Below are 23,755 nucleotides of genomic sequence, written 5' to 3' on the forward strand. Positions count from 1 at the left end.
GGGTGGTGTAGAGAATATCAGTATGAGGCAGGTTCACTTTGAATCCCAAGCTATAGGACTTTATTGCAAGAGATTCTATAAGACGACTAGAAGGGCCAAGACTCTGTGAGTTTTGGAATATTTAGGGCCTGTGGATACTTTTAGGATTTAGGTGTTAGTGTTTTGGATTTGTTTTTGTTTTTGTTTTTGTTTTTAACCTGTGAACCTTTTTGACTGATGGTTATTATTTTTTTAAGAATCGTATTCTGTTTATTCTTTGGATTGAATGTTCCTTATGTTTAAGTCCTGATTCTCTAAAGTTAAATTAGAGGTCTAGATCTGGAATGTGAAGAGGGTGTCTAGACTTTGCAGAGAAGAGGAAGCAGGGTGCCTCTAGCATAGTTCACAAGCATATGGAAGGGAGCAGAGATTCAAGGCAAATGTTCAAGATAAGAATAAAGATAGTTTATAAGTGGAACCATGTTTTGTTTTATTCATTAGAAACTTTGATGCAGGGACAAAGGAAAGTGAGGAATCCTAACAGTGGTTTATCATTTACACAGCATGGTGGATAAATCAATCACAGATGTTTATTGAATTGAGTGACTGCAATGAGTTTCTCTCCAGCATACACAGGGTAATTACAAATGTAGCCACCACATGTCCCAATAGCACAATCATGAAAAGCATAAAGCTGAAACTCATGCGAGTGCATATTCAAATGTCCCTTTATCAAACTCTTCAACTTCATCTTCCCATGTAGAGGAAGGCATGCTACTATATGGGTCTAAGAGAATTTTGAAGCATCTGATAATTAGAAGTCCCAAGAAGATGCACAGAATTCCAACAAAAGCAAAGCCAGTTTTTTGCTCCAGAGTCAATGAGAAAGCTGAGACTTCGTTGACACTCATCTTAGCTGAAGAATTGCCACAGTAGGTACTACTCATTATTCACTGGCACATCATTGTGGCTCTTCAAAATTTCTGCTGCAGTCAACTTTTGGCCTAGGCATAAAATTGGACTCAGTTTAGTTTTACCCTTGTATTGTATCAGACAGGAATTCTTCATATAAAATCTGTCATATTTCTAACTTTCTTGATTTAACCGGCAAAAGATGTTTGACAACATTATCAGATATGGATCAGAACCAATTAGCATTGGAGATGGCTATTTCTACTGAAGTAATTACAGAATTACTTTTTTGCATACATAAAACCATTCCTACATATTTAAATATAAAATCAAGTATGAAGGTGGATATTCAAGTCTAACCCTAAACACTTTTGATTAATTTCTAGAAGGTTGTCATTGCTTCTTTGATATGAACTGTCATATACATTTCACTTTGATTTTGCACATACAGATAATACAATAAATAAGCACATACAGTGGTACATATACAAAATGGAATATTATTCAGTCATAAAGAAGAATGAAATTATGGCATTTGTCTGTAAAAGGATGGAACTGGAGATTATCATGCTAAGTGAAGTAAGCCAATCACAAAAAAACAAAGGCTGAATATACGTTCTGATATGCGGATGTTGACTCACAGTAGGTGGGGGAGAGAAGTAGAGGTTCAAAGAATTGGACAGGGGAGAGTGCGGGGAAGGGAGGAGGGATGGGAATGGGAAAGAGAGTAGATGAATTGGACGTAACTTTCCTACGGTCATATATGAATACATGAACAGTGTAACTCCACATCACATACAATCACAAGAATGGGAAGTTAAACTCCATATATGTATGATATATCAAATCATATCATACATTATGTATGTATGATATGTCAAAATACACACTACTGTCAACAACAACAACAACAACAACAAAAAACAGTAAGTAGTAATGTTAACCAACCGGGTTCTGTGCTGGTATTGACTGTCATATTGCAATTAACTGAAGACAATAGAGAAAACAGATGACAATTTAAAACTAACAGTTTTTTTCTCAAACACCATTATTTTATTAAATGAACTTTTCAGCAAGAGTCTGAGAAATAATACCTTTAAAGACTGCTGATCTTAAGAGGATAAAGAAGTTAAGCTTTGGGCTGAGGTTGTGACTCAGTGGTAGGCTTATCTAGCACGTGTGAGGACTGGGTTTGATCCTCAGCATCGCATAAAAATAATTAAAACAAAATAAAGGCATTGTGGCCATCTACAAAAAAAAATTTAAAAAAAGAAGTTAAGCTTTATTGTTGAAGTTATATGAGATTATTTTGTGAATCATCATAAAGAAGATCTATTGTGATTATAGACCTTCTAGGGGAAAAACATCTGAATCTAAAGTTATATTCATAAATGTATTTTGTTTGAAAATTTCTAGTACTTATTAGTGTTGTAAGTGTTCTGGAATAAATATGACCTGATTGGGGGTGGAAAAGCGCAGACATATGCTATTCATGCTGTTTAAAGTCCACACTTCAAGGTTTATATTCAATGCCATTTTGCCTGATGCAAATCCCAACTCTTTTTTTGTTTGTTTGTTTGTTTTTCTGCAGTGCTGGGGATTGAACCCAGGGCCTTGTGCAAGTGAGGCAAGCACTCTACCAACTGAGATATCTCCCCAGCCCCCAATTCTTTTAAACAGATGCAATTCTTCTTTCTCACCCTTTTAAATTTTATGCTTATGTAATTGTATTTTCGTATTCACTACCACTCCATACAATGTGAATTTCTTAGAAAACTTGTGTTTATTAAATTATGTTAATTCTAGAAGATCCCAACATAGCCGCTTACACAAAGCTGCAGTTGTGATGAGTCCTTAGTTACCTGCCCGTCTTCCCCATTAACTTTCAGAACCTCCTAAATAAACATAAAATTCAAGTCAGACAGCATGTTTTCTCTACAAATTCAGCTTTAACACTTCCCAGTCCTGACTATATTTCTACTCCTAAGCTCTTAGTATATTGAGATTCTAAAACTATAGCTAAAGTGTTCAGAAAGTGTATGCAGAATTGGGATTTCTTTCACATTTTACATCTTAATAAGCTAATCAAATTAATAAGTACAAAATAAAATTAGTTAATTACATCAAATACTTACTAATGTACAGCAACTCTTACTGCCCTCAAGAAAATTGTCACCAAATAACTTGTCATGCAATAACTGAAAATGTTAGACTTAGTGTCCTCTTTTTTTGTTGTTGCTTCTTCTGAAAGTTTTAAAATTATGTTTATTTTAAATGGCTGACATTAAGATTTTTTTGGACTCAATTTTGAGAAAACAATTAAAAGAGAACAAAGGGTGGGAAATAAGGAATGGAAAGAATAATAATGGCAAGAATTGTGGCTTTCAAAAATATTTAGTATTTTATAAAAGTTTGGATTAAAAAAGAGCACTATCTTCAAACCTCAAGTTGCAGAAATATTCAATATTCTAGAGTATGCTAGTTATTTGACCCTTTGTTTAATAAAAGGGAAAGATTGTGTCAAACTCCTCTGTTGACTTTTCACTAAATCATTTTCATGCCCTGATAAGTAAGAATATCATGAAATTACTATATATATATATATATATATATATTTTTTTTTTTTTTTTTAATTTAGATCACTTATGTGGCTCAGAATAATCTTTCTGAAGACCAAGTTCTTGAATTATCTGTCTTGTAAAAGGCACAGGAGAGTAAGCTGAATATCTAATGGCCCTGAGACTTAACAGAACTTTTTTTCTGACTAATTCTCAATTTTTTTGCTTTTGTCAATTAAAGATATTTGTTGAGACACAGACACAATCTAGTCCATTTGTTAATGGATGGAGAAAATGAAAAGGAGAATGTTTCCACATGGAGATGTAAACCAAGCTTTGCCATATAACTGACTGAATGTTTTTTCATTAGAGTGAATTCTTACTATTTGATATTTCAGTTAATATTTCAGGGTATGTGTGGTAAGAGGAGGCAATAAACCTGGATTATTGGTGGACATTGTGGTATGCCCAATAGATTATCTTCAATGAAGGAATCATTGCCCAGCAGCTGGGAATGTTGCTAGCAAAAAGTTCTCAATTTTCTGCTCCTTTCATGGATTGTCTCAACCTCAGAGTCTACCTCACCTAAGGTCATGGCCTTTTCCATGGAAGACCACGTTTGATGACTGATTGCTATGATAGTACAAAGGCATGGCCATCTTGACTCAAAGCAGAGTCAATGCTGAAGGATGATTCTAACTCCAGAGATCCACATGGGGTCAACTGAGTCTGTCATTGGGTCCACATCACAGTTTAGCTTCTGCCCTCTCCTGCTTAATTCTCCACTCTTCTACAGGAGTTGAGCCCAAGGGCTTTCCTTAATAAACCTCTGGCATACTAACTTCTGTCTCAGAGTCTGGTTTCTGGGGAACCCAGCAGGCAACAATTTGCATCATTAAAGTTAAACCACCTGGGTGTTTTAAAATATCAGTTTATTTTTAGCTAGTTCACTTTGCCATCATGTAGAAATAGCCTAAACTGACTATAGTTATATTAGTAGTTAAATTTATTTAAGTGTTTTTAAAAGATCATAGCATAGACTCAAATTCAGGGTCACTGAAAGAGTTAAATCACTAAAAGGGTTAAGTCAGTTATCTTTTGGCAAGTAATTAATCAACCATACTCTGTCATTTTAAGTACAACTTACCAACTGACAAAACAAACAAGCCAACAAAAAGAAGCATTTTCTAAATGTAGCAAAAATCCACTCATCTTAGTTACCTCTATTAAATTGAAGATATACCAGATAATACTCTATTCTTAGAGTCTTAGACAATGTGTGAATTAATGAGTTATCCTTTCTGGGTCGGGAGGTGTGGTACCAGAGATTGAACCCAGGGGTACTCTACCACTGAGCCACATTCCCAGCCCTTTTTTAGAGACAGGTTCTCCCAAAGTTGCTTAGTGCCTCACTAAGTTGCATTTTATGTGTGTGTGTGTGTGTGGTGCTGGGGATTGAACCCAGGGCCTTGTGTAAGCAAGGCAAGCACTCTACCAACTGAGCTATATACCCAGCCCTCTAAGTTGCATTTTTAATGGAAAAATAATTATTTCACAAGTAGTGACTATAGTTCCTGTTACATTGTAGGTATTCAATAAATATTTGAATTTAATTTAAGTAAATACATTGAAAAACATAATACTTGATGAAATTATTGTTAAAAAATCAGTGTAGGTCAGGAGTGGTGGCACTTGGCTATAATCCCAGGAGCTCAGAAGGCTGAGGCAGGAGGATCTCAAGTTCAAAGTCAGTCTCAGAAACTTAAAAAGGCCCTAAGCAACTTAGCTAGACTCTGTCTCAAAATAAAAAGTAAAAGGGCTGGGATGTGACTCAGTGGTTAAGTGCTCTTGGGTTCAATCCCTGGTACCCCACCACAAAAAATAAAATTAATCTAATGTTATAATATCCAGAAAAAACACACAAAAATGCATTTACTTTAAAATGAAATGAGTGAAAGAACTTGCATTTGATTTCAAAAATTCATCTTGAAACCCAGTATGATGGTGCACTTTTGTAATCCCAATGACTTGGGATCTGAGGCTGGAGGATGACAAGTTCAAGAACAGCTTTAGAAATTTAGTGAGGCCCTAAGCAACTTAGGGAAACAATGTCTCTAAATAAAAAATAAAAAGAATTAAAAATAACTACAGATGTAGTGCAGTAGTAAAGAACCCCTGTGTTCAGTCCTCAGTACCCCCCCCAAAAAATGGTCTTGAAGAGTCATATTAAAATTCAGCAACTTTTTCAGAGTTCAGTGTTTCTGCCCTTTTTTAAAAATCAAATTGATTAACATAATATTCCCAGAAATGTGATTTTTAGTGTTCAAAGGTAGAGAAAGTTAGTCTTTACTAATAACTTTGTAAGTGTTGTTTTTTCTTTCTTTCAGGAAAATATGTAGTCATCATGTTATTTTGGTGTTAATCTGTACCAGGCATTCTACTGTAGCAACTTTGGTTAGCATAGATTTCTGGCATAATTATACTTCCCTTTCTTTGCCCTGCCCTCTATAGTACTTGACTCTTACCCTTAGGCAAGAGGATTATTGTAAGATACTTCCCAGGTTATTGGAATCAGGTAGGGGTATGAATAATGAATGAATATACTGAATCACCTAGTAAATGACTAAAGTCACTATTTTTTATTATTCCTTGGAGGAATAGATAAATGGCTATTTGATGACATTAAAAATATTTATAAACACTGAATCTATTATTGGTACAAATATAGAAAAAATGCAGTGTAACTAGGGTAAATGCTGAAAAGTGACCAAAAACTTTAAATGTGTTTCAGGAATTAAAGAGTTGAATGAACTTAAGGTAACATATAATATGTTTTAAAACTTACTCATTGAACAGATACATGTTGACTATGTTATGTGTCAGTGCTGTCCTTGGTGTTAAGTAGTAGTGAACTTGATAACAATATATATCTATCATACTGAGTATTACATCCCAGTGGAAAAGATGGACACATTTTTTTTAAATCTAACTCTATATATCTTTATCTATACATTGTGCCATGTAATCATAGTCATAAATGTTGTGAAAGAAAGAAAGACAAGTTAAAAGGAAAAAGAATTGTGGTAGATGAGGGGTACTCCTTGAGTTTAAGAGGCTGCAAAATCTCTCTGGGGAGACAATATCTGACCTCAAACTTGAATGATGTCAAGGAAGGAGACATGAAAATATAGGGAGTGAAGAGCATGGAAGTTTCAGGAAACAGTCATTGCAAAATAATTGAAGTAAGAGGAGAGATTTCATATGTGATATGCTCAGATCAAGACATTGGCTGATAAAGAATTAAATCCCTCCATTCGTACAAGATAGTCTAATGTACCAAGTGACAAAGAAAAGACAGAATTATTATACCTACTTTTGTCTTTTTAATCAATGTAGAATAATCTTTAAAAATGATAGAAAAATCTAACAATGTAAGGGCAAGAATGTAGTAGAATAATGTTTAGCCCCACTAAATGATTTTAAATTCCTAGGTTCAGATGAAATGTAACTTGCAAATATGCTTTCAAGATCTTTCAGAAGTTACTGACCATGAGAGAGCTGCCAGGTTTACAGGTGTGGACAGACAGATATTTCTATGTTCAAAAGAATTAAGGGGGAGCTGGGCACGGTGGTGCATGCCTATAATCCCAGTGACTTGGGAAGTTAAGGTAGGAGAAGCATAAATTCAAGGTCATCCTCAGCAGATTATCAAGACCCTAAGTAACTTAGTGAGACCCTGCCTCAAAATAAAAAGATAAAAGAGGCTGGGCTGTAGCTCACTGGTAAAATTCCCCTGGATTCAATTCCCGTACCCTTCAAAAAAAGAAGTAAGGGAGAATTTTGAAAATTGTATATTGATAATTTGCAATTAATCTAATTTGTCAGATTTTAAGGAGGTACTAAAAGTTAATAGGAGTTTAATAAGTAATGTGGTGTTAATCAGCTTTCCATTGCTGTGATAAAATACCTGAGAGAATCAACTTAAAGGATGAAAAGTTCATTTTAGCTCATTGTTTCAAAAGTTTCAGTCCATGTTCAGTTGACTCCATTGCTCTCGGGCAATAATACATCATGGCAGGTATTATCTGGTGAAGCAAAATACTTACTTCATGGTAGCCAGAAAGCGGGGAGAGAGAAAGAGAGACAGACAGAGAGACAGACAGACACTAGTGTCCCAATATCTCCTTTTAGGGCTTGCCCCCAATGATCTAACTTTCTTGCACTAGGCCCCACTTCCTAAAGGTTCCATTATGTTCCAATAGCTTCTCCATCTGGCAACCAAGCCTTTAACACATGGGCTTTTGGTTGACACACAAAGTCTAAACTATAGCAAATGTCAAATTCACTTTCCTTTTGGAAAGTTTACTACTATCATGGTGAATTGGGGAAATAGCATGAACATGACTTGGTGTTTTTGGCAATGCCCTTAGCAGTTGCCTATGATTTTTGTGAGGAATAAGGGAGATATTCTTGAATAATAGCATTTTTTATGTGGATTCATACTTCAGTTACTACCCTAATAAATTTTTGGTTCTGTAATCATGGAGATAGGTCTACAATGTAGTATCACAAAGAACTATCTACATCCTCTTTTGTGTTTTTGAATAGTAAGTAAGTTGAAGGCCTTGGAGTGACGATTATTAAATTTGACACAATGCTTAGCTGAAACTATATGATAGCTCACAGAATCAGAACTCAAAACAATTCTGATGAGAATAATTCTGGACTGAAACCAGAACATAAAATTTAACATTTCTAAAAATCCTGTGTTTAATGGAAGGAATATGTACCATCCTTAAATGGCGGAGACATGGTGTGGCAGTTTATGTGAAATAAGTCTGCAAGCTGCAATTAATCAAATACTAGTACAAATCCAAGCTGTGAGGTGATGACTTAAAAAGCAGATGCTGGTCAGGAGTACTGGCACACACCCATAATCCCGGGAGCTTAGGAGGCTGAGGCAGGAGGATTGCAAGTTTGAGGAACTTAGTGAGGCCCTAAGCAAGACCCTATCTCAAAAATAATAATTTTAAAAAAGGGCTGGGTATGTAGCTCAGTGGTAAAGTGCCCCTGGGTTCAATCCCTAGTACCACCATCACCACCACCATCACCAAATGCTGTCTTAAATTGATGGAGATGCAAATGATAGAAAGTAGTAATATTATTATGCATCAGTCAGGCATATATGAAGTAATATATATGCACTATACTTTTACCCAAAAATATTTATTGTGTTGCTACTATATTGTACTAGGAAGGACACCTCTTACCCATAGAGATTCAAACCAGGAAAGGAGAGGAGCCATGCTCAAACAAGAATAAAACAATGTAGGTCTCTACCAAGGCAATAAAAAAGGGAAGAAAACTTGTATCTGACATAGACTGTGTATCAAATAGTGCCTTACTTATATTGTTTTATCCACACAACAACCATATGGGGTTGTTCATTACCCCAACATCTTGATGAAAAGAAAGAGATATTCCAAGGGGATAAACAAAATTTAGAGAGATTCAGGCACACTTTTGTAGTCCCAGCGGTTCAGGAGGCTGAGGCAGAAGGATCACAAGTTCGAAACCAGTCTCAGCAACTTAATGAGGCCCTGAAGCAACCTGGAGAGACACTGTCTTTAAATAAAATATAAAAAATGGCTGGGATGTGGCTCATTGTTTAAGCATCCTGGGTTCAATCCCTGGTACCAAAACAAAACAAAACATTATTTTCTAATGTCTGGACACTAAGTTGAAGGGTATTTAGGCATGATGGGCAATGAGAATGGAGTCAGGTGATGGAGGAAACTTGACAAAGTAAGTTTTACTTGCACAAAAGTTAAAGGTTCAGAAGCTTAAATCATTAGATTTATCATTTTCAATAATAAAGACATGAACATATATTCAGTTTTCAATAGAAAAAACAAGCCAGGCATGGAGGTGCTCATCTGTATTCCCAGCTACTTGGGAGGCTAAGGCAGAAGAATCACAAGTCTAAGGCCTACCTATGCAACTTGGTGTGACCCTGTCTCAAAATAAAAAGTGCTAGAATGTAACTCAGTGGTAGAGCACTTGCCTAGTATGTATGAGGTTCATAGTGTAATCCTTAGAACTGCCAAAAAAGAAGAAAAGGAAAAGCAAACAAACCAACAAAAAAGTTGAGTACCTTGGGTTCAAAGAACTATGAAAAATTTTTTTAACATAAAATTGGGTTGGGAAAGAACAGATATTTTGTTAATACTTTAAGAGGAAAAATTTAGATTTCTATATTCATCTTAAAATTCTACTCCACACTAAAGATGAAAACAAAATATAGGTCAAGGAGAACAATTGAAAAAATAATATTCAAAAGTTGAAAAAAAGTCTGTCTATTGCTGCAGGCTGCTTCTACACAAATAAAAGTTAAACACTTGCCTAATAATATAATTAGCAAATAGATGGTCTTGGTAGTTTAAAGAATATATGTAGCAATTGAAATACTGGTATTTGAGGCCTCAATTTTTCAAATAATTGCCCAAACTTTCCATTTCATTTGACTTATGAAAAGAACAACTTGTCTAATTTTGGCATGAAGTCTAAAGTTTTTTTTTAAGTCTAAGGATTTTGAGAATACATTGCTGAGTAGGGTCAGTTTTGTACCTTTTCTTTTGTGTGTGGTACTGGGGATCGAACTCAGGGCCTTGCGAGGCAAGCACTCTACCAGCTGAGCTATCTCCCCAGCCCTGCTTTGTGCCTTTCTATTGATATGGAACATAATACAACATAAAAATACTGTTAATAACATAATACAATTAAAAACAAATAAAAGTCTTCAATTAAAACACCGATTTCTTAAAAATTAATAAGGAATCCAAAGTATTTGATAACTGGAAGAAAGATACATTTTTACTTTCTCTAATTGCTGAAAGAGATGGGAAAGCAAAACATCATTAGGTTCTGCACAATAGACATTGTAATGCCTACCTCAGGAGGAAACATCATCTTAACATCCTGTTTACTAGGAAATAGAAAATGAAAGAAATATGAGAGAAATTTTAGATTATGAAGGAACAAAACCATAAATTTAAAAAATGAGAAAAAATAATTGAGAAAATTTGATGAATAAAAAAGATCAAATGTAAAATTAAATAGTGGTAAAATTATTTTAAATATGCTATACCATAAAAAATTGATAAAATTATTAACATTGCATAGTTTAAATATCAGGGTTTCTATTTATATTGATTAAAATGTTTTAAATACATTTTTATAGTTCTACTGGAAATAATAAATTACTGCTTTGAGCCATATTCATTGAAATTAATGTTTAGGCACTCAGAAACAAGCAACTGGGTTGAAAGTACTTCATTTCTTTCATGGCAAATGTCAGGAGCTGACATTTGAAGTTCTGATGAGTCATAGGATTGGGCCAAGGGTATACCTGTAGATATCAAAAGGCCCAAATTTCATAGATTCTGCTTCATAGTTGCAAATCAACAAATGAAAAAACAAAATCCTATGATTAGTCAGACTAATCATACCATTGTAAGTAGTCAAGAAATGTTAGTATTTGTATAGATATCGAGTCTTTCATATACATGAATGTTGAAGGTGATATTTATTTCTTCTATGAGATATGTTTACAGATAAAGAGATTAAAATTTCATTTTCAGAAACATAGGTATTAAACTTTCATGCAAAAATACATAATTGTGGAAGCCAATGGTGAAAGCATGGATCCATTAAAAAAAAAACTTCCAGTATTTTCATTTTAATCAACAGGTTTTTTCCCTTGTTTATTTATTTAGTAAAGGCATTACAAACAGAAAATCTCAAATAGTTACTATTAGAGTGAGATATGATGTTCTGGATAAAAAGTTTTAGTACTGGTCATTATACATAATAATTCCTAATACCAATGACATGACATTCATAATTTCATGAAAGGACACATATAAGAAAACCCCAGCTTAAAAAAATGAGCCCTCCCATACATAGACACACACACCCTGTACCAAATATAAAGGTTTTAAAATCCTGTTAAAAGTAAAGAGGGAGAAGAGAATTATTGAGGTCACTTTTGCATAGAGCTAGCTAATAATTAGTAATGGAATGTGTTGGAATCAAAGGAAAACCTTAAATTACAAACCTAGATGTCTTCATCATGGTGCATAAATTTCAGATTTTCCCAGAGATTAAACCTTAGGATCTTCCAGAATCCACCCCAAAACCCTTCAGATTTCAATCTTAAGAGAATTTTTCTCTTGAGACTCTTTTTGGATGGCTCCTCTGACATTCCTTCCCAAGCACTGGAAAACCTGATCTGAAAATTCTCAAAATGTCTCACTATAGAGAAACCTAGATCATCATTATTATTCTACGTTGTTTGTCTCCAGTTCTTTCTAAATATTAAACTGAAGAAGCATGGAAACTTCCTATCAAACATTATGGGAAAAGAATCAAAAATCCATACACACATTTTTTTTTCTTTTTTTTTAAACAAGAGGCGTCAGTAGCTGCAGAAGCATTAGGGCCCATTCCTCTTAAGAATTTGAACTCACCAGTCCCGCAGGCTCCCCCCACCCACCTCTCGCTCTCTTGCTTCAGAAAGGCAAGAGAATGAGGATATGCTCCTCATCTGGATCTGTACTGGAACCCTGTCAGTTAATGCGGGGAGAAGGAAGAGAAAGTTACTTCGCAGGCAGCAATGTCTCACCTTCCATGCTTGTTGTCATGGAGATGAAATCCAGCGAGTAGACTTAAGTGTTGGCAGGTTTGTCTGTGTTCGTTGATCGGTTCAGTAACAGTGTAAAAGACGTATTCTGGGAACCTGCGTGGAGTCACAGGACCGTGGTTAGCGCTTTCCTGGCCTAAGTGTGTAAATGTCTGTGTATGTCGGTGAGAGAGGACGTGGGCGCCCGCCGAAGTACGTGTGTGCGCGCGTACGGTTTGTAGGAAAATGTGTTGATTTCTTTGGTGTGTCACTGTAAATATTTGCGCGCGCGTGTGAATGTGAGAGCCTCTGACTGTATGTGTGTAAGACTGAAAGGAGGTGGAAAACGAGAGGGGGAAGGGCATCAGCTACAGCAGCAACAGGCTCTATTCTTCAGGTCTGCTAAAAAGAAAAAAAAAAAAAAAAAAAAAAAGGAAACAGGCGCTCATGATCGCTCATATCACACCCTGAAGATAAGCAATCAGGGTTCATCATCATTTTGCTTCCGAGGGCCGTGAGGGTTTCGTTAATTTATTGCGACAATCCTTGCTTTCTTTCCTCTCTTTGCTGCATCCCCAGATGTGCCGCGGGCATTTTGCTGCGCGTGATGACAGCAGCCTCCGCTGATCAGTAGGCTCTAGATTTCCTTTATCATCGGATAAAGGAAAAAACGGGAGTGAAAGGTGTATTGGTATAGCTGGGGACTGACTGCGTCACTTAGAGTTCTTTACCCCTATCCTTTCTGTTTTCTCTTCGAAACAAACCCAAACGAATCCCCTCCCATTCCAGGAGTAGGCGCCTAGGCGCTGTCCGTAGTCCTGAAATGTTACATAGTGAGACCTTGCTCCTAAATATCAGCTAGAAGAACGCTCCAATAAAATCTTTAGGTAGCTGCGAGGCAGTTTTCTAAACAGCGTTGAACATGTAGCTTGCAAACACACCACGTTGAAAACAAAGCAAAACAAATTTAAACAACAGAAATCTTCTTCCTTATCCCTAATTTAGGGCTCTATTTTTTTTCCTCCAAACTCAGTTTTAAGAATTCTGATTCCATTCATGTTTTGATCTATATCCAGAACCTACAATTTGCAAGCACCTGTAGGTTTCCTACAAATTATTCACCCGATGATCTAGTAAATTGTTGGTTTTTGGGGAAAATACAGATACAGAATTAGGACATTGTTCATTTTAATAATAATAATTCTTTAAAAAATTGAGAACACTTAATGTGTGACAAGTTTTAATAATAAGGTGAACAGAAATGTGATGGTTATTTAGGGTATTTAATAATTTAGGAAATGTATTGACCTTGAAAAGTTGGGCAAAGTATACCTGGGAGTTCATAAAAAGTCATACTGGAAAAAAATTGTTCTTTAATAGTCTTAAACGAAGACTATTAAAACATCCTAAAAAATAGATGATGTCATTGCCTATTATGAAAGAGAGAGGAAGATGTATCTTCTTCTAGTGACATTTTTCTTACTATTGTTTTACAAACTTGTTAAGGACCACATAATTTATTAGTACTGTGGGCTAGAACAGTGCTTCTTGAAATTTAATGTACAAATGAATCCCCTGGGGATATTACTAAAACACAGATTCTAATTTAGTAGGTGTGGTTTTGAAGTCTCAGATTCTTCATTTCTAACAACATTGTAGGTGTTGAAAAAGGTTGCTAGTCTTGGTTCAGTTCAACTAGCAAGTGCTAGAAATTGTATTCTGGAAACAAAGTTACTGTATAGTGTGAAAAGGAAGTAATTTTATTCCATCTATTTTTTTTTCTTTTACATTTCTAGACTGTTGCAAAATAATCTGTTCCAACCAGTCCAGAAGTTAGTTATGGAAATATTTTGCTGGCACAGCATTAACAAACTGTTTATGAATTTGATTCATTGGATTTAAAGATTTTGACCCTGCCTGGACCCATGCTACAGTTGACTCCATTCTATACTTCCATACTATGATCTGTAATCATCCATTCTTTTTGGAATTCTAGCTCAAGGGAACAGAACCGAGTTACTTGATTCTGCTGTTGATATATGGACCCCATTCCAAGAATTTGTTATTTTGGTTAGGGATTTTGACTTATCATTCTATGACTTTAAATATGGCCCCAAGGTAAATGATCATAAAGCTGATTTTTAAAATCTAGAAGTTATAGACCTAATTCTTACATGGTTTAGAAAGAGGGCTAGTTTTTCATAGATAATTTATGTGAATGTTGATTTGTTAAGTCACTTACATCATATGCACATACATAGATTTTGAAGGTTGCTCTGAATAGTTTTGTGTTTTTAAAAAAATCTGTACAAACATCATTTTATATGGTGCTTCCAGTTAATAATTTTGAATAGGTGCCAAAGGAAAGCTTTAACTATAAATTAGGTTCCTTGGTGTGTGCTAGTGCATGACCTTCACCTTTTTCAAGCTATGTAAAAGGTGACGATGTTCTCAAACATCTGCAATGTGGCTCATTCAGGAAAATATAATGGATTAAGGAATTCATTATGTTCTACTTCTTTTGCAAGGTTCTGGGATACAAAGATAAATGAGATTTGTTCTTTGCCCTTGAGATACATTGTAAACCTACATGGCAAGTTTTACAAAGTTCATAGAAGCACAGAAATTAATATGTAATTTATATTTTATTCTCCACTGCCAAATAAGTGAAGAATTATATAAAAATAAAACACCGAACACTTGCTTGCATTTCAAACCCTTGCTCAACCTCTATAAAAAATTTCCAAGAGGTATGAACTATATGAATGTTATTCTAAAACAATATGGCTTAACCTATACTTCCAGAGACTCCATGATTTATTTTCAGAGCAATATAAATTATTAGAAAGGTAAATATATGAGTGACATTGTTTATACCTTTCACACAGAATCATCTTTCTTCTTTTTTGTCATTACATTCTTAGTTTATACAAAATATTCTACATAAAACAACTCCTAGTTTATACAATCTTCTCTATGTCAACTATATGGTTGTCATTAAATCTTGTTCAACATATCACTTACTATTATGATTTGGATATGAGGTGTCCAAGCTCCCATTAATGCAGGGATATTCAAAGGTGAGATGATTAAATTATAAGAGCTGCAGCCTAATTAGTGCATCCAAGTTCACATGGACTGACTGACTGGTAAATGTAGGCAGTTGGGATGTGACTAGAAGAGGTGGGTCACTGGGGACAGCCCTGGAATGGTTGTTCTTCCTGTGGTCTTGGTCTCCTTTCTCTCTCTCTATCTCTCTCTCTCTTCCCTTCCTTCTGTCTTGAAATGAGCAGCTTACCTCCACCATGCCCTTCCTCCATGATGTACTGCTTCATCTTAGTCCCAGAGCAATGGAGTCAACTGTCTATGGACTGAGAACTCTGTTTCCCCCTCTAAGCTGTTCTCACTGGGTATTTTAATCACAGGGACACAAAAGTCAACTGAATCAATCTAATGCTTATTTGACTTTAGATGACATTAAACAATTAGCTAGGTCAAAAAGTTAACTGCTTATTTTTTTGAATGCACTCCTATTTTGAGTGTTATTTTTAGCTATCCATGCCTTCTTCCTATCTAAGTGGTTGTAATCTTTTTTTGGGGGGGTGGTGGGGGAAGGATTAAAAATGACTTTGAAATTATAGTAGGAAATATATGCCACTTCTCTAAAATACATATATACAAATGTTTTGCTCACAACTCAGGCATTCATGGACCTCCCAGAAATTCATTTCTATAATCCAACATAATCCCTAGGGAACACTTCAAAACTTCTTCTATAAATGAATGAACCATGATCTTAGTGCCAGTTTTGCAATTAGATATTGAGTGGTTTAAAGTCCTGTACTTTTAAAAATAACTCTACTAGTTTTATGTTTTTCTTCTTTTTTTCTTAGAAATTTTCCTCTAGGTCATTTTACCATCTTATATCTCAAGAGTAGCCAATGCTGAATGTGCTGAAATAGGATTAGAGAGGGTGGTAATAGAATGATTAGATTTGATTAGAAAATGACTGTGCTGGATTTTGTCAACAGTGAAGAAATTATCTAAGTGAGAAGACTCATAAGTGAATTGAGTATGATGACACTTCAGTGCAGATAATGATCTAATGCTGGCCTATTTGATAAGTCCCATTGAAAATGAGATTTTATGTTTTGCTGGTAAACTTTTCTGCAAAGAAAAATGCCCTAAGTGTTTCAGTTCTGAATGACCTATTTAAAATAAGTTTCATTTGATTGGTTTTAATTTTACTACACATAAGCCTTAAATTGTTTCCTAAAAGTATACTTCAAATCCTCTGCCATATTTACTGTTGAATCTAATTCATATGATAGGGTATCTTGAGCTCAGTGTCCACAAATGTGTGAGTTGTCACGTAGAAATTGGCTTAAATTAGTTTGCTTGGTTAAAGAAACAAAAGTCATTTTTTTACTGTTACAACATATGCTTCTGTAATATGAGTCAGTTAATACATAATTGAGAAATAGGGATGTCAATAGAATGTGGAAATCAATTGTTTCATGCACAATTTTCCCAGTATGTTAATGTTTTGATTATCAAGCAGCAGTAACTAATATTCAAGTCCACTAAGACGGTTGAATGCAGTAAGTTATGGAGGAAAGCAGCCTTGTACCCAATGTTAATTCACCTCCCTTTTTATCTCTTAGCACATGCTCTTTCTTGAAAATATATATTACACGGTTCTTCCTGATCTTTGTTTATTTGCCCTTGTTCTCATACTCAGTATTTCTTTATATTTTCCTATAATTTGTTCTTTTTTAAAAAATATTTTTATTATTTTATTTTATTTATTTATTTATATGTGGTGCTCAGCATTGAGCCCAATTTGAAAAGTTTTACGTATAGTGTAAAATATTTCTGAACTTGTATTTTTTTTTTTTTTCTTTGCAGTGACTGGGGATTGAACTCAGGGCCTTGTGCTTGTGAGGCGAGCACTCTACCAACTGAGCTATCTTCCCACCCCTGAACTTGTATTCTTAACTTTGCTAGCACTTTCAATAGGTGTGTAAACGTTTTTGGAGTGCTCTGATTGTGATGTTGCATAGCTTTTTCATTGTTTGTTATGGTTTGGATATGAGGTGTCCCCCAGAAGCTCACAAGTGAGATAATGCAAGAAGGTTCAGAGAAGAAATGATTGGGTTATGAAAGCCTTAACCCAATCAGCAAATCAGTCACCTGATAGGATTAATTGAATGGTAACTGAAGGCAGTTGGGTTGTGGCTGGAGGAGGTTGGGCATTGGGGGCATGGCTTTGAGGTATATATTTGTATCTGACAAGTGGAGTCTCTCTTTGCTATCTGATCATCATGTGAGCTGCTTCTCTTTGTCACAGTCTTGGGCCATGATGGAGCTGACTGTCCATGGACTGAGATCTTTGGACTGAGATCTCTGAAACCGTGAGACCCCAAATAAACTCTTCCTCTTCTATGTTTGTTCTGGTTGGGTCTTTTAGTCACAACAGTGAAAAAGCTGACTAAAACATTGTTTTTTTCCCCCATCATGATTTTTCCCCCCAAATCTTTTCAGTTATTTTATAAATTGAATAGACTTTAGTTTTTAGGTCAGTTTTATGATTACAGAATAGTCAGGCAGAGGGATAGAGAGAGAGTAAGTTCACATATATCTCCTTTCTCTTTCCCTCACAGTTTCACCTATTATTAACATCTTGCATTCAGGTGGCATATTTGCTACTAATTGATGAACCAATACTGATACATTATTATAAACTAAATTCTGTGGGTTATGTTATTCTTTATGTTGGTCAGTTCTATGGGTTTTGATAAATGCATAATGTTATGTATCCACCATAATACTGTTATGCAGGGTAGTTTCACATCCCTAAATGTGCTCTATTCATCCCTTCCCTTCTTGAACACCTGGAAACTATTGATCTTTTTCTACTGTCTCCATAGTTTTGTCTTTTCTAGGATGTATTTCTAGAGTCACAGAGCTTCTGTTGCATTTTCAGACGGGCTTTGTTCATTTAGCAATGTGCATTTAAACTTCCTCTATGACTTCACAGTTTGAAAGTTCATTTCTTTATATTACTCAATACTCTTCCCTTGTATGAATATACTGCAGTTTATCCATTCACCTAATAAAGGATGTCTTGGTTGCTTTCAATTTTCAGCCATTATCAATAAAGTTGCTATAAACATTTGTGTGCTGGCTTTTGTTTGGACAGTTTTGAACCCATCTAGGTAAATAAAAGAGTGATTGCTGAATTGTATGGTATGATTATATTTTCACTTGTGAGAAAGTGTCATATGGTCATCCAAAGTGGTTGTATCAGTTTGCATTCCTGTCAGCAACAAATGGATGAGAGTTCCTGTCACTGCACATCCTCATCAGCATTTGGAATTGTCAGTGTTTTGGATTTTAGCCATTGTAATAGGTATGTAGTGGGATCTCACTGTTGTCTTAATTTTCAATTCACTAGTGACATATGAGATTGATGATTTTTTTTTCACATATTTTTCATCTGTACCTTTTCTTTGGTGATGAGTCTGTTTGGATCTCTTTCTATTTTTTGATTTGGTTGTTTGTTTTCTTATTGTTGAGTTTTACCAGTTCTTTGTATATTTGGAATAAGTCACTTATCAGATACATATTTTGCAAAGAATTTAAATACCAGTTTATGGCTTGTCTTCTCATTTTATTGTTTCCAGTTATTTTTAGTGCATGATTTTGTAGGATATGAGATTTTTTCCTTCTTCAGGGCACATGTTGCTAAAGGAGAAACATCTGAGTACTTGAAATCATTTTTCTAAAACTAAGCTAGCCACATAAAACTCACGCTTGTCGTATTTTAGGCAAAGTTAAACTAAATGAATACTTATCTAGTAATACACAAAATTAATTGAGGTAACTATCGAAGGCAATTAAAAAGGCCTAAGAAAGGGCATCATTCAATATTATCTAAGAGTCAGTATAAAATAATTTGAAGTTAGTGGCTATTGTTTAAAAGAGCATTTAAAAATATGGCAATTTTAAGGAGAAAATATAAACCTAATGTTCTGGGCACTGATTAATTTTTATAACTGTTATATTCTATATTCACAGTAGTTCTTACATGACTGTCCCTGGAACTTCAGATGATTTTCAAAGCAATAAAAAGTTGGAAAGCAAAAGGTCCAAGATTTCAGAAATCTTTTTTTTTAAAGTTATTTATTTTTAAATTTTTTACAGACTGCATTTTGATTCATTGTACACAACTGGGGTACATCATTTCATTTCTATGGTTGACAAATTAGTAATGCAGATGCAGAGGTCTGGTTTCAAGTACACCTAACTTTTCTCTGTGACTTTGGGGCTATCAGAGCATCTATCCTATTAGTACTACCATGCAATCTCTTTAGGAACCTGAAGGTATTGCAGGCAACTCATACTTGAGATTTGTTAGTGCACTTAAGAGAATAGTAGGTCACAAATGTTGTTACATGTTTTATCTTATTAAGAGGGGCAAGCATTTCTAAATCTAACAGACATAATGAATGAATGGGAGACTGTAGCAAAGTAAAATGGAGACCAGGCTTGAGAATCCCTGGAGAAGACAAAAACAGTTTGACTTCCTGAACAAAACATTACTTAGGTTGTTTCTTATAAATGCCTCTGATAAGCATAAGTGAAACGTCTTTCAAAAATGTATAACAGGATCACTTTTAACCAATCTTCTACCATCTGGTAATACCCAATCATTGCAAAAATTGAAAAAACTTTCTCAGGCTGGGGTTACAGTTATGTGGGAAAGCACTTGTCTAGCATGTGTGATGCCCTGGGTCTGATTTCCAACACAGCAAACAAAAACAGAAATGACAAAAATTTTATATTATTTGTTTTATAAACCAGCCTGCAATGCTATGCCTCTGAGCTTTCAGTTTGAGGTCTCCCAGTTTGCAAACTGATCTCTGTTTGCACAATAAATTTAAACATTTTTTGATTTGATCTTATTTTATTTTGGCAGGATGAATGAAAAACTGAATGAGTAACTCTCCCTTGTGCTTGAATACCTCAGAAAGTATGCTAAATGACTTAGGAACTGTGCCAAATGCCACTTGTTAATACTCAACATGATCCTTACACTTCCAAGCTTATGGGACCTTTCTCTCTTATGGGACCTTTCTCAAACTTTGTTGTCAGTTGTATTCCAACCTAAATTCTGCCAATGAGAGACACTGTTGCAAAATTTGGGCGGCGGAAGAGAAGGAGAAAACATTAATTTCAGTTGCAGTCACAAGTAACTTTGTGGGTATCAGCAAATGGCAGATGGGATATTCTGCCAGCCTCTTCTGGACATCAGGAGTCCTGAGACCTTCCTCCCTGCCTCTGGTCACATGGATTGATGCTGCTGGTTCCTTGTGAGTCCTGTCTTTCCTAAGTTTTTAAAAATCTCGCAATAACTCCTAGACTGTGGTTCTTCCAGTTCTACTAATTGTTATTAAAACAAACAAACTTTTAAAACATTGTATATTAAATCCTTTCTTACACGAAACATCTAAATGTTTGACCAAATTTAAAGGCACACCCCCAAACTACTGAAAAACTTAGAAGTGAAAATCAAGGAAATACATGTTATTAAGTTTGTTTCTATACATATTGCCTGTATAACATGTACTTTTAACATGTTTAAACAGTTTGTGAATGGAAGTATATTGACATGAATTACTTCAGTTTATACTTTCATGATATATTATGACAAAATGAATCACATTTATAGTACTATTGAAAAACCATTGCTTCCAAAATCTAGGTGATGAGCAGCCATCAGGAATGGTGAAGTCCTTGCTGAAAAGGGCTGTAATAGAGCAAAGGTTCACTTTTCTTGGAATTGAAATAACAGAAATCCAATGGCGTTGCCAAAGGACAATGGAGGTCATTTTTCTTTCCAAACATGAAGTTTGGTTATGAGCAGTTCAGGACTGGCTCTTTGCTGTCATCAGTTTTTCAGTTTCTTATTATCCTCTCTGTCATCCTTAGCTTGTTTGTCCTTAGGGTTAACTCAAGGTTTCGAGATGTATAATCCAGCTTTGGGCCTCACAGGAAGGCAGGCAGGCAGAAAACTTATTAGGAAAGCAAACAACTTCCAGAATTCCTAGTATATTACTCCTTACAACTTATTAGATTTGTGTCTTGTGGTCACTACTGATATTTTAGTTAGGCACATTACTACTCTAAACAAAATTGTGGTTCTGTCAGTAAGGAAAATAAGGAGAATTGCTATAAGATTAAAAATTTGTAGTGTTCTACAGCACAAAACAAAGGAGCAAACAAAAACAAATGTAAATGATGTCTTCAGGACATTTATTTTTTTCTTCTTGGTACTAGGGATTGAGTACTTCACCACCGAGTTACACCAGTCCTTTCTACTTTTTATTTTGAGAGAGGGTCTCACTAAGTTGCTGAGGCTAGCCTTGAACCTGTGATCATATTGCCTAACTTCCCCAGTCACTGGAATTACAGGCATGGGTCACCATACCTGAGTTCTTCAGGACTTTTAACAAACAGTGTTTGTATGACCACAGCATAGAAGAGAATATTAGGCAAATCAATCATTTTGATTAAAAATGATGGTCATCAGAATTAAGTTCAGGTGCGTATAAGAAAAACCATCAATCCAAACTGAACCAGTCTGGGGATAAAAATGTCAGGGTTGTTACTGTGGTTTCAAGGTGTCATCAGAGACCTGGATTGTATTTTTGTCTACCATCATCAGTACTTAGCTTTCCATTATACAATAACTTCATGGTCCAACCTGGTTGCTGTTGCTTACAGACATCATTTCTCTATTCCAAGCTAACAGCAGGAGGAGGCAAAAGAGGAGAAAGGGATTGTTCTCAAAGTTAAGTCAGTATCTTCCAAGGAACTTCCTACATGGTCCTCACAATATTTCTGCTTATATCTTATTGCCAAGAATATTGTCACATGGGCAAGTGAAGCTAGGAATTATGGACTTTAATAATAATATTCATTGCCACTATAAATAAATTGGTTTCCCAACACCAAATAAAATGGGAAAGATTGTGTCCATTATTTTCTCTGTCATCACCATTATAAGATTATCTTCAAATATGCAGAGTGCATGTAGATTGAACCTTATTAATCTATCACTCTAAGAAATCTATTTTCTCTCTCAAATGTTGTAATTGAAAATTGAGAATAATGTTGCTAAAATGTGTAATTACTTAGGTTAAAAACAATATTTGACATAAAGCAATATCTTAATTAATGCTCTTTGAGTTAGGATACTAAACTGAGGATAGTTAAAAAATACTGCTACGTAATATCCATGGCTTTGAACAGAAAATGTCTAATTCAAGGAATTACTAAGAAGAAGGGAGTAGGTATGTCTATAAGAAGAAAAGTAGAGCAGGGCTCTTGGAAGTTTATTCTTCTAATGGAGTTACTAGGGTGAGACTGAGAAAAAGACAGGATGATTTAAGCTAGGAATTGGAAAGTAGTTAAAAAATTGAGACTCAAATAAATATCTAGGAATTTTAGAGTCCTTAGTCTTCAGAGAAAAAATTATGTACTAATATTGTTTACAAAAATCAAATGTGAGTCTATCACTGGGTAATGATGCTAGGATTATAAATTTGAAAACAAAACAATTACCTAAAGAATTCAAGCAAAATCCTTGAGATCCTCTGAAGCACTTAATAATTGAAGTGAAAGTGGCTTCTGCTCAGATTATTCAGATGATTGTCTTAATTCTAAAATCATTTGGCTGGTAGAGACCATTCTATAGGATGTATTTCTGGAATAATAAGTGTTGAAAAAAGAACTCCTATATTAAGCAGTGTGGTGGTGGTGGAATGATGAAAAGAGAGGGAGAGAAAAAAGAGAGTTGATTGTTAGAATAAGTTTAGGTTTTTCTTTCTATTGTTATTATTCTTTCAATAGATAATATCCACATTTTCATCACAGAATAAACTTCTTAGAAAAAAAAGGAAACATAAACGGGTTTCAAATATTCGCCATAGTATTTTTAAAAATTATGAAGTCTTTTTAAAGCTTCAGGAGTCCTGCCACAAAACTGTTTGCCAACCTCCCCTACAGCTGAATGTGTCACTTGACTATATTCTAATCCATCACTGGAAGTGCTATGTTAGACTTCTATATAGGATGCTTTCTTTTTATTGGACAGTTTCTGACCTAAATACAGACAAGATGCCTGCATCTCCAGCAGCCATCATGGGTCATGGGGCTACCTTATTGATGGGAGCCTTGCAAGAAAATGGTGAAAGATTAAGAAAGTAGGAACCTGGGTCCAAGATGGTTATGGAGCTGTTATACCTTCCCTTTGGTGCTCCCTCTGTACTTCTTTTTACTACAGAGAGTGATAAAATCTTGTTTAAGACTCCCTTGTTTCCAGTCATTGTTGCTAGCAGGTGAACAAAAATCATAAATGATGCATATATCAAGGAATTAACTGAAAAGATTTTGGAATTTTAGGGTTAAAAATTTGTCTCTCTCATAAGCACACATTCCAGTTTGTAAGAAAGAAAACCAAATTGTTAGGTGACATTGTATCAGAAATACATTTTGTGAGGGCTGGGGATATAGTTCAGTTGGTAGAGTGCTTACCTCACAAGCATAAGGCCCTGGGTTC

General features: G+C 35.1%; 1 protein-coding gene across 4 annotated transcripts; it reads right to left on the bottom strand.

Moving 5' to 3' along the window:
- Window positions 1-495: 495 nt before the first annotated feature.
- On the bottom strand, window positions 496-12,309 carry Ctxn2 (cortexin 2). Of its 4 annotated transcripts, none has more exons than XM_047542195.1 (4): window positions 12,133-12,309; window positions 10,401-10,434; window positions 1,840-1,878; window positions 496-983 (listed from the first exon to the last, which is right to left on the bottom strand). In XM_047542195.1, exon 4 carries the CDS (start codon window positions 924-926, stop codon window positions 681-683), a length of 246 nt encoding a protein of 81 aa, XP_047398151.1. In that variant the 5' UTR covers window positions 927-983; window positions 1,840-1,878; window positions 10,401-10,434; window positions 12,133-12,309; the 3' UTR covers window positions 496-680. The 4 variants fall into 4 exon arrangements, with proteins under 4 accessions (XP_047398151.1, XP_047398152.1, XP_047398148.1 ...); XM_047542196.1 differs by lacking the exon at window positions 12,133-12,309 and adding an exon at window positions 11,566-11,692; XM_047542192.1 differs by lacking the exon at window positions 10,401-10,434.
- Window positions 12,310-23,755: the final 11,446 nt, after the last annotated feature.

This window comes from Sciurus carolinensis, chromosome 2 (genome assembly GCF_902686445.1).
Source record: "Sciurus carolinensis chromosome 2, mSciCar1.2, whole genome shotgun sequence".
NCBI lineage: Eukaryota > Metazoa > Chordata > Mammalia > Rodentia > Sciuridae > Sciurus > Sciurus carolinensis.